Source organism: Canis lupus, chromosome 25 (assembly GCF_048164855.1).
Source record: "Canis lupus baileyi chromosome 25, mCanLup2.hap1, whole genome shotgun sequence".
NCBI classification, from domain to species: domain Eukaryota; kingdom Metazoa; phylum Chordata; class Mammalia; order Carnivora; family Canidae; genus Canis; species Canis lupus.
The window spans coordinates 3,454,784-3,470,012 of NC_132862.1; the positions used below are offsets into that span (position 1 = coordinate 3,454,784).

General features: G+C 40.1%; 1 protein-coding gene across 6 annotated transcripts in view; it reads right to left on the reverse strand.

Moving 5' to 3' along the window:
- SLC4A8 (solute carrier family 4 member 8) overlaps positions 1–15,229 on the reverse strand; it is a 74,844-nt gene that overhangs the window by 54,425 nt on the left and 5,190 nt on the right. For all 6 annotated transcript variants that reach the window (XM_072797862.1, XM_072797861.1, XM_072797863.1 and 3 more), the window contains exon 2: positions 7,048–7,129. In XM_072797862.1, coding sequence (XP_072653963.1) covers positions 7,048–7,129 — 82 coding nt within the window. The remainder of the gene's footprint in view (positions 1–7,047; positions 7,130–15,229) is intronic.

Sequence of the window (15,229 nt, forward strand, 5' to 3'; positions counted from 1 at the left end):
CCTACAAACGAATCCTCCTGAAGCACTGCTCTGATCACAGCTCACTTCCGTGCAGTCAGGACCCTTCATGCTCCAGGATGCTCAGACCCCAACCTCCTTTCTAGTCTTTTCTTCACTAGAAAAAATTGTACATTTAATAAGAAAATAAACGGAAGGGCCTCTAGAAGAACTGAGCAATCAGTTCAAGCGAGACTGGGAGGTGGAAATCCCACACAGGCTCACAGCACTTAAACATTCTGGGGGCAGGGGGAAATCTAGAGACGTACACCTTCTGCATCTACCCCAGCAACTCTGTCTCCTCCCCACAGCCTTGGCTGCTCCACCCGCCATCCTCTCCCATTCTTTCCTCTCTCTGAATCAACCCACTATTCCACAAATGTGCCAGTGCCCTCTAGACACGGACTTGGCTCGCTCCCACAAGATTCACAGCAAACACACCTTCCTTCTTGATATTATATCTGATCTCCCCAATCAGATGTGCAACCTACCTCTAAACCCCCAGAGCCCTTGGCTAGCATTCTCTTATGCACTTATTTTACACCTTGAACTAGAATTAATACCTCCAACTATTCATCATCTGCAAGCTTCTCAAGGTCCCAAATTGGACTCCACTACTTACACATGAAGTTAATTCATATGCCTTGGAGTGCTGCTCTACATTCCTTCATTCCTTTCTCTATTTCTCTCTCCTTTTCTTTGTCCTCTCCTGCCTTCCAAACTCCCAAGTGATAAAGAAAAACAAAAAGAAACAGGATTATATATACCACATATTATTTATCCATTCATCTATGGATGGACACTTGGGTTGCTTCCACATCTTTACTATTATAAATAATGTTGCAACAAATATGCAAAAAAATGCATATATCTTTTTGAATAGTGTTTTCGTTTTCTCTGGGTAAGTACCCAGTACTGGAATTACTGGATCATATGGTAATTCTATTTTTAATTTTGGGGAGAACATCCATACTGTTCTTCACAGTGGCTGCATCAATTTGCACACAAACAATGGAATATTCCTCAGCCATAAAAAAGAATGAAATCTTGCCATTTGCAATAACACGGATAGACCTAAAGGGTACAATCCTAAGTGAAATAAATCAGACAGAGAAAGATAAATACCATATGGTTTTACTCCTATGTGGAATTTAAGAAACAGAACAAATGAACAAAGATGAAAGAGACCAACCAACCAACCAACCAACCACACACACACACACACACACACACATACATGTGCTCTTAAATAGAGAACAAACTAGTGGTTCACAAAAGGGAGGTGGTGATATAGGTGAAGTAGATAAAGGAGATTAAGAGTACACTTATCATGATGAGCACTGAGTACTGTACAGAACTGCTGAATCATTATATTGTATTAACATAACTCTATATGTTAACTCTACTTCAAGAAAAAAAAAAAGGAACAGAATTAGAGGGAAAGCTGATCAGAGATTTATTAGAAGGTTGAGAGGTAGGAGGCCAAAACATTTAGTATCTGGAGGAATCACACCTCCTATCCTCATCCCATCCTGTATTAACTCATGCACATCTCAGGACGTTTCTAATGGCAGATCTCTGAACATAATGTAGTCATCTTGCAACTTTATCGAAACAGAAATACAGAGCCAGAAGAAGTCATCTGCTAAGATGTGAGATTCCAAACCTCTGACATTATCAATGAAAACTATAAAGTGTGAAAATGACTAAATTGAATACCATCTTAATAAAATACCATCTGTTAACTAATGATGTTCCACTCTAGTATGTTAATTAGTTCCCTGTAGTACACCACTGAGACCAACCCAGGCTGGAGTCACCTAACTGTGCCAGGTCCTGTCCCAAGGGCTGGGGACGCAATAGTGAACAGCACAAGGTCCCTATCCTCAAGACACATATTCTAGTTAGTGGAGACAGACATCGTGAAAACAATAACATATTATTTCAAGTACTGATAATTATTATGAATAAAAACATGGTAGGGGCCCCTGGGTGGCTCTGTCGGTTAAGAGTTCAACTCTTGATTTCAGCTCAGGTCATGATCTCAGGGTCATGAGCTCAAGCACGGCATCAGGCTCCACACTGGGTGTGGAGTCTGCTTAAGATTCTCTCTTTCTCGGAATGCCTGGGTGCCTCCAGTGGTTGGGCGTCTGCCTTTGGCTCAAGATGTGATCCCAGGATCCGGGGATCAAGTCCTACATCGGGCTCCCTGAGAGGAGCCCGTTTCTCCCTCTGCCTGTGTCTCTGTTTCTATCTCTCATGAATAAATAAATAAAATCTTTTTTTAAAAAATATTTTCTCTTTCTTTCTCCCTCTCCCTCTGTACCCCCATGCCCCACTCTTGTGCATGGTCTCTCTTTCTCTAAAAAATGGTAAAGTGTCTGGGGTAAAGGGTAGGATGGAGAAGGGAGATTGTAGCTAAGATGGTTAGAGGCAATATCTGAATGATGAGGAGAGGCCATGAAAAGAGCATTCCAGGACAAGGCAAGATCAAGTGCACCGGCCTTACAGTGGGCATGTGCGAATTCCAAAGGAAAAGGATGGCCAGGAGGACCAGAGCAAGGTAAAAGAGGAAAGAAGAGGAGGAGGCAAAGGTCAGAAAGACAGGCAGGGGCAGATCATGAAGAACCCATGGGCAGTGAAAAAACATAATTAGATCCCACTGAACCACTTCAACTAGTCCCTAAAATAGTGACCTAGGCATTGTAAAATCCAGTATGTCTAGGTAGAGCTTAGACTTAAGTGAAGAAAAGCCTCACCAAGGGGTGACTTTAACTCCTCCAATAGAGCCATCCCAACCCTGAGCTTCTTGTTCCCAACAAATCTCCCAGAGGGTTATTGGCCAGGCTAGGACCTATACTTTTTAAGCACATTCCAAATACTTCCACTGGGCTGTTGGTATATTGCTAATATTATGTAATTTTAAGTATATTCTAAATAGAAATTGAGGGGTAGTGACTAGGTTTTGGAATCTGTGTTATTAGAGCTCTCTTGGTTCATTTGTTCACTGTCACTATTAAAGTAAAACAAGGAGGTTGGACCAAATGACTTCTCACGGCTAGTCCAGGTTCTCCCTTAGCCCAATACAGAACTCAATCCCAGGACCCCAGGATCATGACCTGAGCAGAAGGCAGATGCTTAACCAGCTGAGCCACCCAGGCGCCCCCAGTAAATGTTTGTTGAGCCAATGATGTATGGTTTTGCTTGATGCCTAAAATTCCCACTCGGCAAGTCTGAGGATAACGAGGAAGACATCCTTCAGGTGCCTTTGGTGGCTCTGCAGGAAGTAAGGTCAAGTATAAATCTTAGGGAAGGAAGACTCTTTTTCTCCCCCACAATTTTTTTTGGTCCAATCAGTTCTCCCAAACCAACGGCAGTGCCTGCCTTTTGAAATGCTGGAGACAGGCAGAAATGAAAACAAGCCCCAGCAGGGGTCAGAGCTAAGAAGGACCAAGTGGCTGTCAGAAAATTAGGCCTCGGTTTCCAAGCTGAAGACTCTGAAACAGGGACTTGGGTATTCTGAGTGAAATCTGCAGAAATGATGACAAACAAATGGACACTCGGAAACAAATACGGCATCAATAAAATCTAGACCATTTCACTGGATTCTGGCAATCTGGTGACTTCACTAAACTAATCCTGTGGTCACTTGGCTGGCCATTCAACTGCTCTCCCACTCAGTCTTCTTCCCCTCCATCTACCTGTCAAATCCCCATCCAATTCCCCATTCTTTCTTTCCAGCCATTGTCAAACCTATGCTTTGGGAGCTATCTGTGAGTAAATACAAGTATTCATTCAGTAAAACTTATGGGAGAGATGTAATGCTAGTGTATATTTTTAAAAATAAGTATGTATGTGCATATAGAGAGCAACCATTAGTGAACTGGGGCTGAATCTTCTGGAGCAGGACAGAAATCACAGCTGTGACCTACCTTACAGATGGAGACTGGGCCTACCAACGTAGAGTGCATGTCATAAACACTGTTTACCCAGCACACACGGAGAACTCATTAGCACATACTGAAAATTATTCCACCCCCCTGGGCTACAGGATGACTCAAAGTCAATAACTGGAGGGGGGAATCTAACATGCAGAGAAGATATAAGCCTTTTTTTTCATGACTTAAAAATAGGATCAAAAGGTTCTTAACCTCTGTTAAAAACTTATTAGAAGGCAACAAACCCAGTCTAAGATTCCTAAGTCTAATAGTTATTCAGGAATAGTGATGTGCCAGGAAAAAAAAAATGGAAAAAACCATTTCTGAAACTAAAACAACCGTTCCATGTCCTTCTGGGAGTGGGAGGGTCCACTGAAGTACATCATGGACTATTGCTCTTTGTGAGTTTATCTTGGGAAATCTGTTCTAATACTTGCTTTGGACGCTTCTCATATATAAAAAGAAGCAATGTCATGGTTTAATGCACCTTCTCCTACTGATGGAATTAACTTATGCAAAAAGACCCACATTTACAAAAGTCTGTAACAATGTCCAGAGACTAAATCTCTGAAGTAGTTCTGAAAAGGGGGATCGTTACATTATGTGGAGCAGAGGGTATGGAATAAAGGGGAAGGAAGAGCCAGGGATTTATCTACAGTCACAGAACCCTATATCATGGCATACACTTTGAATCAGAATACAATCTACTTCTGTCTTCTATCAAAGTGGGACTGACTTTATTTCAACCCTTCAAGAAATGACACTACTCTAGGTACACCTGAGTCCTAGGGCCTCCCTCACAGTGAGTCAGGGTAGAGCCCCCAACATGACCAAGCCTACAGCAAATCCCAGCTCTCCCTCTTCTCCTCCCTGGAGCTGCCCTAGAACCACATCAGGCCTGAGAAGCGGGAACCATTTGTCCTCCATGTGCCAACTGTGCTTTATTTAAAAAAGGCTAACATCAATAAGATTCTAGTTTTCAAAAAGCTCTATGTATGAAGGATCATTTCCTATCCCCTACAAATGACATCATAGATAGCTTTCTTTAATAGCAAAATGGTGAGTGCATGAAGAACAGATGACGCCGTCTTGAAAAGAAGCTCCAGTTGCCAATTACTCAGCTGGCCTCTGTGGATGGAGCCCAGTCCTCAGGACCCAAGAGAACTTCCCCATGTTCATTGGCCTACTTCCAAGCAGACAAGAGTGTTCATAGGTGGTTAGTTACCTCCTTGCTGAGGGCAAAGGTCTGGTAGGCCCAGACAATTAAACTGAGAATAACAGTGCCCTCAGGGTGCAGTGAGAGGCAACAGGATGATCAGAGGAGAAGGACGGGTAGGGCAACATGATAAATATTCATATGATGCTTATAGCATATAAAAATGTTCATGTGACGGAGCAAGATGTTGAGGCTGGGTGGTTAATGCCGAGTACTGTCCTCCCTTGCAGGCAGTGTGGGGGAACAGAATGAACAGAATTCCATCCCAATCTCACCTGCCATTAGGCTAAATGACCATGAGCAATTTCTCCACATGTAAAATAGGGATGGTACCTACCGGCCCGGGCTGCTGCGAAGATGAAAAAGACAACTTGTTCGAAATGCTTCATCGAATGCCTAACACCCAAGGGGCATTCCATAAATGTTAGCCTCCCACCTCCACACCCTTTCCTCCCTTTCTCCCAGTTGTCGAAACCCACACTGGCTCTTCTTCCATCTGGTCAGAATAACTTGGAAAACTTGACCTTGATCTATCCAAACTCCACTGACCTCCAGAAGCCACCCACAGAAGTTCTCATGGTAACAGACCCAGAGGCTGAATCAGCCTCTACAGCTTCCACTCTCCCCATCCAAAGGACAAGTTTGCTCTGGGGATTATACAACTTTGATGAAAAACGTCACGAGAACAAGCAGTACCGCGAGAACATTTTACATGCTGTCTCAGTCACTAGAAAGTTGCTGTATCATAGCCATTGCAGGGGATGCTGCAGAGATTTCACAAAGGCTTTTGAGCCAAATGTGGGTTCTCATTAAAGCTATACTGGACACGAGCCTTTGTCTAATAAAACTGAGCATCGCCACTTATCAGGAAACCAGAAGGACAGCACCAATGTGCTGGAACTAAGGGTTGGACAGGGGAAAAGAAGGTCAAGGGAAACTACACAGAGCATATCAATAAAAATGACTCTTCTTTCCCTTCCACTTTCGCTGGGTGTTTTTAAAATACAGCTCTGTGCTACGAATTCCTAAAGAATACGTTACAGGTGTGTGTGTTTTCTCTTGTCTTGTTTAGATGAAAACACCAGGCAGGAATGGGTATAATTAGAATGGGAAGAGCAAATATCGGAGATTAGGTAAACTGAATAATATAACAAACTGAACAATATAACAAACTGAATATAACAAATCTGATCTTAAAAACTATTTGTATTTTATTTCCTTTTAAAATTGTGTATAAATTTACATTTATATTTGTAGGCAGTTGTCAAGAATTGACAAACTGATCTGAGTACTCTACATTCTCAAGGAATAGATCATTTATTAATATTTATGCCGGACTTTATAGTACCCAAAGCATTGTCTCACATGGTATTAGATCCTAAGAGTGAGGTATTAATATCTCCACTTTTTACATTGAATTATAACTAACGTACTGTGCTGTGTTCATTTTACGCGTACAACATGATGATTTAACAATTCTATGCATTACTCAGCGCTCGTCACAGTAAGTGTAGTCCCCATCTGTCACCAAACAACATTATTACAATATTATTGACTATATTCCCTATGCCATACTTCTCATCTCCACAACTTATTTATTTTATAACTGGAAGTCTGTATCTCTTAATCCCCTTTATCTATTTCACCCATTGCTTCCTCTCCACCTCCCATCCCTCTGGCAACCACCAGTTTGTTCTCTGCATTAATATCCCTACTTTTATTTAACAGATAAGGACATAGAGCCTACGGGGAATGAATTGATTTTCCCCCAAGGTCCTACAGCTAGTAAGAAAGAGAGGGCTCCAACTCAGGCCTTCCGATGGCAAAGCTCTCCTCCCATACCAGTCTGCTCTCAATAATTCTCCCCGGTCACGCACACAAAACCACAGTTCTTACCTTCCAACTCCTCTTTCTCATAGTGAATGTTGAGAATTGTACTGGTCCCACCCTGATCCACCACAGCTTCTTCATCTGGTCTCTGTTGAAACATAATTAAGTAGCCCCAGTAATATAAAGTCATTCATTCAAACATTCATTTAAGTTGCACATGTATGTCAGACCCTTTGGGCAACCCTTGGGGGAGCAAATACAATGGCTTACATATGTTTTTCATTGAACTTCACATTAACTTTGGGACACAAACATGACAGCCACTCTTTCTCATTTTAGCAACCTGAGACTCAGAGAAAATGAAGTAATTATTGCTCAAGGGCACTAATGTGGTAAAAGGCAGAGGTAGGACTGAACTCAGGTCTTGTGACTGCAGATCTCATGCCTTTTCCAACTCCCCCCTCCACCTGTACAAATGGATAATACATCTGCATTTTGTAAGTGGTGCCAACCACATCACTTCATTTAGTGTAAATTGGTCTCCTCAACCTCTACGGTATTTCAGCCTCTTGTCCTTGAAATTCTCCATCTTTTTCCTCTGATCAAGTCTCCCCTCTCTCAACCAAAGGCTCATCTTCTTCCTCTAACCATAATTCCCAAGCAAGAGCACTCTACCTTTTGTTTCCCTCACTTGAGTCTAAAACTTCAACAGTAGCCTGAAACTATTGAAACTATTGACTCAGTATTTGATAAACTATTGAGATGGGAACCGCAAGATCCATGTGCCTAAAACCAAACTAATCTTTCCAAAACTAGCACTCTGTGCTCATTTACTTATGCTTACCCTGGCACCATCATTCCTTAGTCCACGTTTGAAATCTCAAGTGTATTTATTTATCCATTCCATGTATATTGAGTGCCCATCACATGCCGTTGGGGAGATCATTTTCTCCCTTATTGAGTCTTCTTTTGCAATTTCTCTTGAATCCACTCTCATGTCTCATCTACTCTAGGGCACTCTCCAGCTCCTTCAGTCATACTGGACATGTTTTCAGTTCTGGAACCACACTTACTTTCTTCCTTGAGTGTTGCTCCCTCTCCCTAGAACTATCACCCTCTCCCTGCTCACCTCCACCACCAGCAGCCCGTACTTATTCATCCTACAGATCTCAGCCTCAATGCACTTCCTTGAAAGACTTCCTTGACTAGCCTCATCTGAACCAAGCTAGGTCCTTCCATTTATATGCCCTCATAGCACACTGTACTTCTCCTTCATAATGAAATGTCTCTGCTCAAGCGAAGGACCCTTGTCTGTCTTCCTCACCAATGTTTCCCCAGCATCCTACACAGACTTTTCACGTAGTAGGGACTTAATAATTCTTTGTTAAAATAATGAATATAATGGCACCTGCCTTATCAAGACCCTGAATTATTTTTTAAAAATCTGAACTGATTTTCCTCCCAATCTATTTCTCTTATCAAACCTGCAGTCAAGTTCACCGATCTCATGGGCACTGTGCACATTCACGCTTTCATGCCTTTGTTCACATGTTCTGTCATCTAATGTGCCCCACCCCATCCCCAACTCTTCACTAAATCCTGACCACCTTCTAGATCCTGCTCAAATCTCCAGATTACTGCCCTAATTTTACTCTTTTTTCCTTTTCAGTTATTATCTATGTCCCCAAATAAGGCAACCCTGAATGTAAAGCAATCCATTTTCCTAATGAGAAGACTCAAAAAAATTTTTGAGGGCAACTTGAATAAACCAATTTTTAAGTAAGTAGATGAAAGTCAAATGTCTACATAGATATGCTACTCTTTTTTTAATTCAAGTATATTTCTATTTCTTTTTTTTATTCAAGTATAATTAACATACATGTTAAATTAGCTTCAAGTGTATAATATGATTCGAAACTTCCACACATTACCCAGTGCTCATCAAGGTAAGTGTATTCTTAAGTCTCTTTATCTTTTTCACCCATCCTCTTGGCAACCACCAATTTGTTTTCCGTATTTAAGAGTCTGACGTTTTTTGTTTGTCTCTTTTAACTGTTCATTTGTTTTGTTTCTTAAATTCTACATATGAATGATATCATATGGTATTTTTCTTTCTCTGACTTGTTTCACTTAGCATGATACCTCCCAAGTCTATCCATGTTGTTGCAAACAGCAAGACTTCATTCTTTTTTATGGCTGAGTAACAGTCCTCTGTGTGTGTGTGTGTGTGTGTGTGTGTATTTTATCTTCTTTATCATCTATTGATGACATTTGGGTTGCTTCCAATATTTATAGTATTTTATTTATGAATTTAGTTCATAGATATTTAAAATTACATATTATTTACTACTATGGAATAATCTTCAAGATATAATATCGTTTAAAAAGCAAGGTAGGGCAGCCCGGGTGGCTCAGTGGTTTAGTGCTGCCTTCAGTCCAGGGCCTGATCCTGGAGACCTGGGATCGAGTCCCATGTCGGGCTCCCCTCATGGAGCCTGCTTCTCCCTCTGCCTGTGTCTTTGCCTGTGTTTCTCATGAATAAATAAATATTTAAAAAAATAATAATAATAAAAAAAATAAATAAATAAAAAGCAAGGTAGAGAAAATTGCTATAATTTGCTAACTTTTATCAAAGAAAAGGGTGTTGGGAGCACCTGGCTAGCTCAGTTGGTAGAGCATGGAACTCTTGATCATGGGGTCATGAGTTGAAGTCCCATGTTGGGCATAGATCCTACTTTAAAATAAACATATATTTTTGATACCTTTTTTCTTTTACATATATATTATATAGCATATATATGGGTATATATATATATGTATGTTACAACATAAGCATCTGCTTATACTTAAAAACATATCAAGGAAGAATAAGCCATGAACAATTGTTTTGAATAGTTACCTACAGAGGAGTGAGGATTTAGGGCAGACTAGGAGACAAGGACAAAAAAAAAAAAAAAAAAAGATATCTTTGAATATACCTGATTTTATAAATATCATACATAATTTTAAAACAAAACTAAAAATTTTTAAAGCAATTCCCAAGGGCACCTGGGTGGCTCAGTCAGGTAAGTGCCTGCCTCAGGTCATGGTCCCAAGGCCCTGGGATGGAGCCGCATCAGACTCCCTGCTCAGTGAGGAGTCTGCTTCTCCCTCTCCCTCTGTCTGGTGCTCCCCCTGCTTGTGCTCCCTCTCTCTCTCTCTCTCTCTCTCTCTCGCTCTCGCTCTCTCTCTGCCTCTCTGTCAAATAAATAAATAAAATCTTAAAAAATAAAATAAAATCAATTCCCAGAAATGAGAAACGAAATGAAAGCAAATGACAAATTGATGGTATAACTATTCCAAGAGAAATTATTCCAAGTAACGTTAAGATATAATAAATTGACTGAACATCCATAGGGGCATATACCCTAAAGATGAAAAGAATTTCAGAAGATCTTAAACTGCTTTTTAGTTACCTACTGGTGGTAGAGTTGGTGCTATCACTCTAAGACTGCTGTGCATTGTGAGATAAACAAATGAGTGATTATGTAAACTTGTTCTGTCACTCTCAATGTCACTGAAAACTGGCATTCTCTGCAGGGGTAAAAATACAGTCCTAAGATAGAAGTTAAGTAAAAACCATGTAGTCCTGGAGCACCTGGGTGGCTCAGCAGTTGAGCATCTGCCTTTGGCTCAGGGCATGATCTAGGGGTCCTGGGATCAAGTCCTGCAACGGGCTCCCCACAGGGAGCCTGCTTCTCCCTCTGCCTGTGTCTCTGCCTCTCTTTCTGTGTCTCTGATGAATACATAAATAAAAATCTTTAAAAAAGAAAAAAGAAAAGAAAACATGTAGTCCTGAATTTGAATCAAATGTGTCAATAAAAACATATATTTTAATCTTTAAATGTCTTTAAACTTCTAAATTTGCATTTTCTAGCTCTGTCCACTCAAAAAGCCTAAAAAAAATGATCAGCCAAAAGCAATGAGCATTCTTAGCACCGAGATTGTGGTCTCTGAAAATGCCATTTTCTACTAAGAGGTACCCACAGACAACGAGGGTTGTGTCAAAAGGACTCAGGAGTCAACTTAAAGAGATCCCATGCTTTTTAGGATAATTTGAGTATCAACAAAAGTAGTAATTGCAAAAGATTAAATATATCAAATATGTTGAAATCCATGAGTTCACAATGTCACTCTAAAAATTAATTGGTTACCACTGGAGGATAATGCTAACAAGCCAACTCATTATGTTGAAAACTGTCAAAAATTTATCCTGGCTCTCCTATATAAATTGCACCATAGAGTAATAACATAGAAGAAATGAGAGAAGTTTCTTATTATAGGAAAGAATAAATTTAAAAAGAATGTTAGAATTAGGACATCACCATTTTGCAATCCCTAATGGACTGCATTGATTTTCAACAGCCACTAACATCACAAAGAGGAACAACCAGACATTCTATGTCTCCTAATGGGAGGCCATATCACCACCCATTAGGTAATCTTAACAAATAAATTGTCCCTGAATCTGATCAAGCCTCTAAATCCAAATACCAATTTACTGACAATACAGTGAAACAGAGTTCCATGGAAAAACACCAGCAGGAGAATACAATCAACAAAATCCAAACTCTGGAAAACTATAGAACAAATCCTCGCCTGCGCCTGCCCCTTTTTTAAAATAAATAATTGCAATAAAAGAAAGAGAGAGAGTAAGAGAGAGAAGGTGAAAGCAGAAATTTAAAAGAGATGACAAATCAATTTCAATGTGTGGACTCTATCTGAATCCTGATTCAAATAAACTGAAATATTTTTTAGTTTTTTTTTTAATAACTGAGACAATCAGAAATTTGAATATTGACTAGATCTTTTATTATATTAAAGAAACTGCTATGTTTTCCTCATGTGATACTGTGCTTATTTTTTATAGAATTCTTATCTTTTTTGTATGGAATTGTCGAATCACTATATTATAAACCTAAAACTAATAAAACGTACATTAACTATACTGAAATTAAATTTTTGAATTAAAAAAAAGAATTCGTATCTTTCAGAGTGATACACACAGAACTATTTACAGATAACTGAAAGATTACAGATATGTAAAATAATATATTAACTTAGAAATGTTATTTTTTCACATTTTATAATTATTTAAAATTATCCAAAATCTTCAAAAATATCTTTACCATCAATGGAAAGACTCATATAAAGTAAAAGAATAACATTTAGGCAGAAAAACTTGTCTTTATTTTAGATTCATTATTTGTTAATCTAGCTTATCCTTTAGATCATGGATTTCCTGTGGTAGCAGCCACAATTTATCATCTTTATGTTCTTAGAGCCCAATATAGTAGCTTAACACTGTAAGTAGTTTGCACTCTTGTAAGTCCCAGAGGGGAGTTTCTGTGCCTATGTTCACCACTATGTACCTAGCAGCTAGTATAATGTCCGGTTTGTGTAAGTATCTAAAAATTGTGATGAATAAATATTTATTAGGGTTCTGAACTCTATCACATGATCATATATTTTCCCATAAAACTTCATATATATGTATATATATGAGTTTTGGTTTGTTGTTTGTTTTATGAGTGATTTTTCATGTTGGGTTCTCCATAGGTTTGTAATATCCAAAGGACAGCGACCCATGCGTTAATAATGCTTAGCACTCTCCACAGATACCCAGCACAGCATAGAACACAGCAGAAATCTGGAGGAAGGGGGTAAGGGAAGAGTGGGATCATTGATTTTATGACTCTAAGAACTATAAAAACAAAATATGGAGAGCAAGGCCAATCATCCGAAATACTCAGGTTGAAAAATCAACTTGTTTCTTTAACTGAAATTAGTTAACCACAGCCGAAATTCACTGAATTGTTCATCCACTTTCTTTGTCTTGCCAAAGAAAACAGAGCCACTGTCAAATACCATTAGCCAAAGCATTTGAAATGTCAGGCTTGAATGTGAATGTGTGGCCCTCATTTGGATCCCTGTTCAAATAAACCAACTATTTGAAAAATTATAAGACACTGACATAAATTTAAACAACTAAATGGATGTTTGATTATATTAAGGAGTTATTGTTAATTTTTAAAAATAACAATAATATTGCGATATGGTAGTTATGTCATTTAAAAGAGTCCTTAATCTTTGGTGACACATACTGAAGTTTTTACTGATGAAATGATATGATGTCTGGGATTCGGAGAATGGGTGGGGACATAATGAAACAAGCCAGGTCATGGGTACATGATGACTTACTTTGCTATCTGCTTGAAATGTTCCATAAATTTCAAGTATATACAAAGTTTATTTAAAATCACAAAAAATGGGGATCCCTGGGTGGCGCAGCGGTTTGGCGCCTGCCTTTGGCCCAGGGCGCGGTCCTGGAGACCCGGGATCGAATCCCACGTCGGGCTCCCGGTGCATGGAGCCTGCTTCTCCCTCTGTCTGTGTCTCTGCCTCTCTCTCTCTCTCACTGTGTGCCTATCATAAATAAATAAAAGTTTAAAAAAAAATTTAAAAAAAAAAAATCACAAAAAATGGGGGCGCCTGGGATGGCTCAGTCGGTTGAGCATCTGCCTTCGGCTCAGGTCATGATCTCAGAGTCCTGGGATCAAACCTATGTCGGGCTCCCTGCTCAGTGGGGAGTCTGTTTCTCCCACTTCTCCCCACTCATGCTCTGTCATGATCTCTGTTTCTCTCTCTTGAATAAAGAAATAAAATTATTTAAAAAATGAAAAGAATATCGAGTCTCATGGGTCTGTGCTTGTTGCAGATTCCTCACCAGTTGGCTGTTACTGCCTCTGATACCATCATTATTTCTGGTAGAGAGAATTTCTCATCCATAGATTTCTAGGGTTCCCATGTATGGTCTTCAGGATTGCGTGTGAGTGTGCATTTTTCTTGAGCAGGTCCATAACTTTCATCAGATTCTCAGAGAAGCTTGCGACTCAGAAAACCCTGGAATCATGAGAACCTCATTATATAAGTTTAGGAGAAAAAGGAAAGAAGGGAGGGAGGGAAAGAAGAAAGAACTAGAGACAAGGTGGTGTTTCTAAGTCTCCTCTTTTCTGTACTTACCGCTAGCTCACTGACAACGACCCACCATGTAAATGTGAATTGATTTGGGTGCCTACCTCAAGGATGAGATAAGATAAAAAGAACTAAGGAGGTTAAATACACATTAGAACACTGACATTGCAGGGCACATCTTATTATAAGCCTTGAGAAATGAATGAATTATACCTGAGTAGCAGACCAGATTCTTACTTACAGTTAATGGACAAATTAAAAGGCAGGGGCAGGGCTGAGTCTCACATAATGGCTCCAGCTCCTGGAAGCAGCCTCAGAGGCTGCAGGGGAGGGGGAAGGCAGCAGAGGGTGGAGCCCACCTTGAGCCCTCTCCCTGACTCATGCCCCCTGCAGCGCCACTCTGGCCCTGCGGGTGGTGGACCTGCCAAACTCAACTCCCCCTTCTATCCTACAGTTAGTCTCAGGCTTTTCACCTCCAAAGACCCCTTTCATCTTCTTTTCCTAAGGATCAATGTTTTCAGAAATTGTATATAACAGCCTTATAGCCCTCTACCCTCCCATCCTCACCCCAGACAAGAAAGAGTCAAGCATTTATTGAGCTACATCTAACCATTTTTAAAACAACAAATATAGAAGTGACTTCCAGGGCTTCTGATCAGCAAACTGAGTTGATACAGTATCAGGAACAAATATTTACTGAGCACTTCCTATACGTCTGTTACCCCACTTAATCCTTACAGCAATCTTAAATTAAGCCTAAGGAAGATCACACAAGAGCTAAGTAGGATAGGAGGAACTCAAACTCAAGCCTCTCTATATTCTTAATATATGCTAATATTGCCAAAAGCAAAAAACCCAGTTATTTCAGAGAGCCCAGGTCACCTAATCATGCATTAATGTCCACAGCGCGAGATCCACAGTATCACCATCTTAAATCCTTAGTGTGCCAGAACCTGGTACTTGAAACTTGCACTTTGCCTTTTACTGAGCAGACTTCCAATAGTTCTCCAGCTCATTCACTTCCATCCTCCTCTTCAGCCAGCAAGGTCTCTGAGTTCTGGGCTCCCTGTACACCCTTGTCAGTGAATCCGGCCCACACATGCCCATCTGCCTAATGCCCTCAATTTGACTTCCTCGCTGAATTCAGACTGCTTTGGCAGGAAAAAAAAGGTTCTCCAAGGACTCGTGCAGCTGTTCTGGACCTCCTCTCAGTGGCCGTGAGCTCCTGAATACC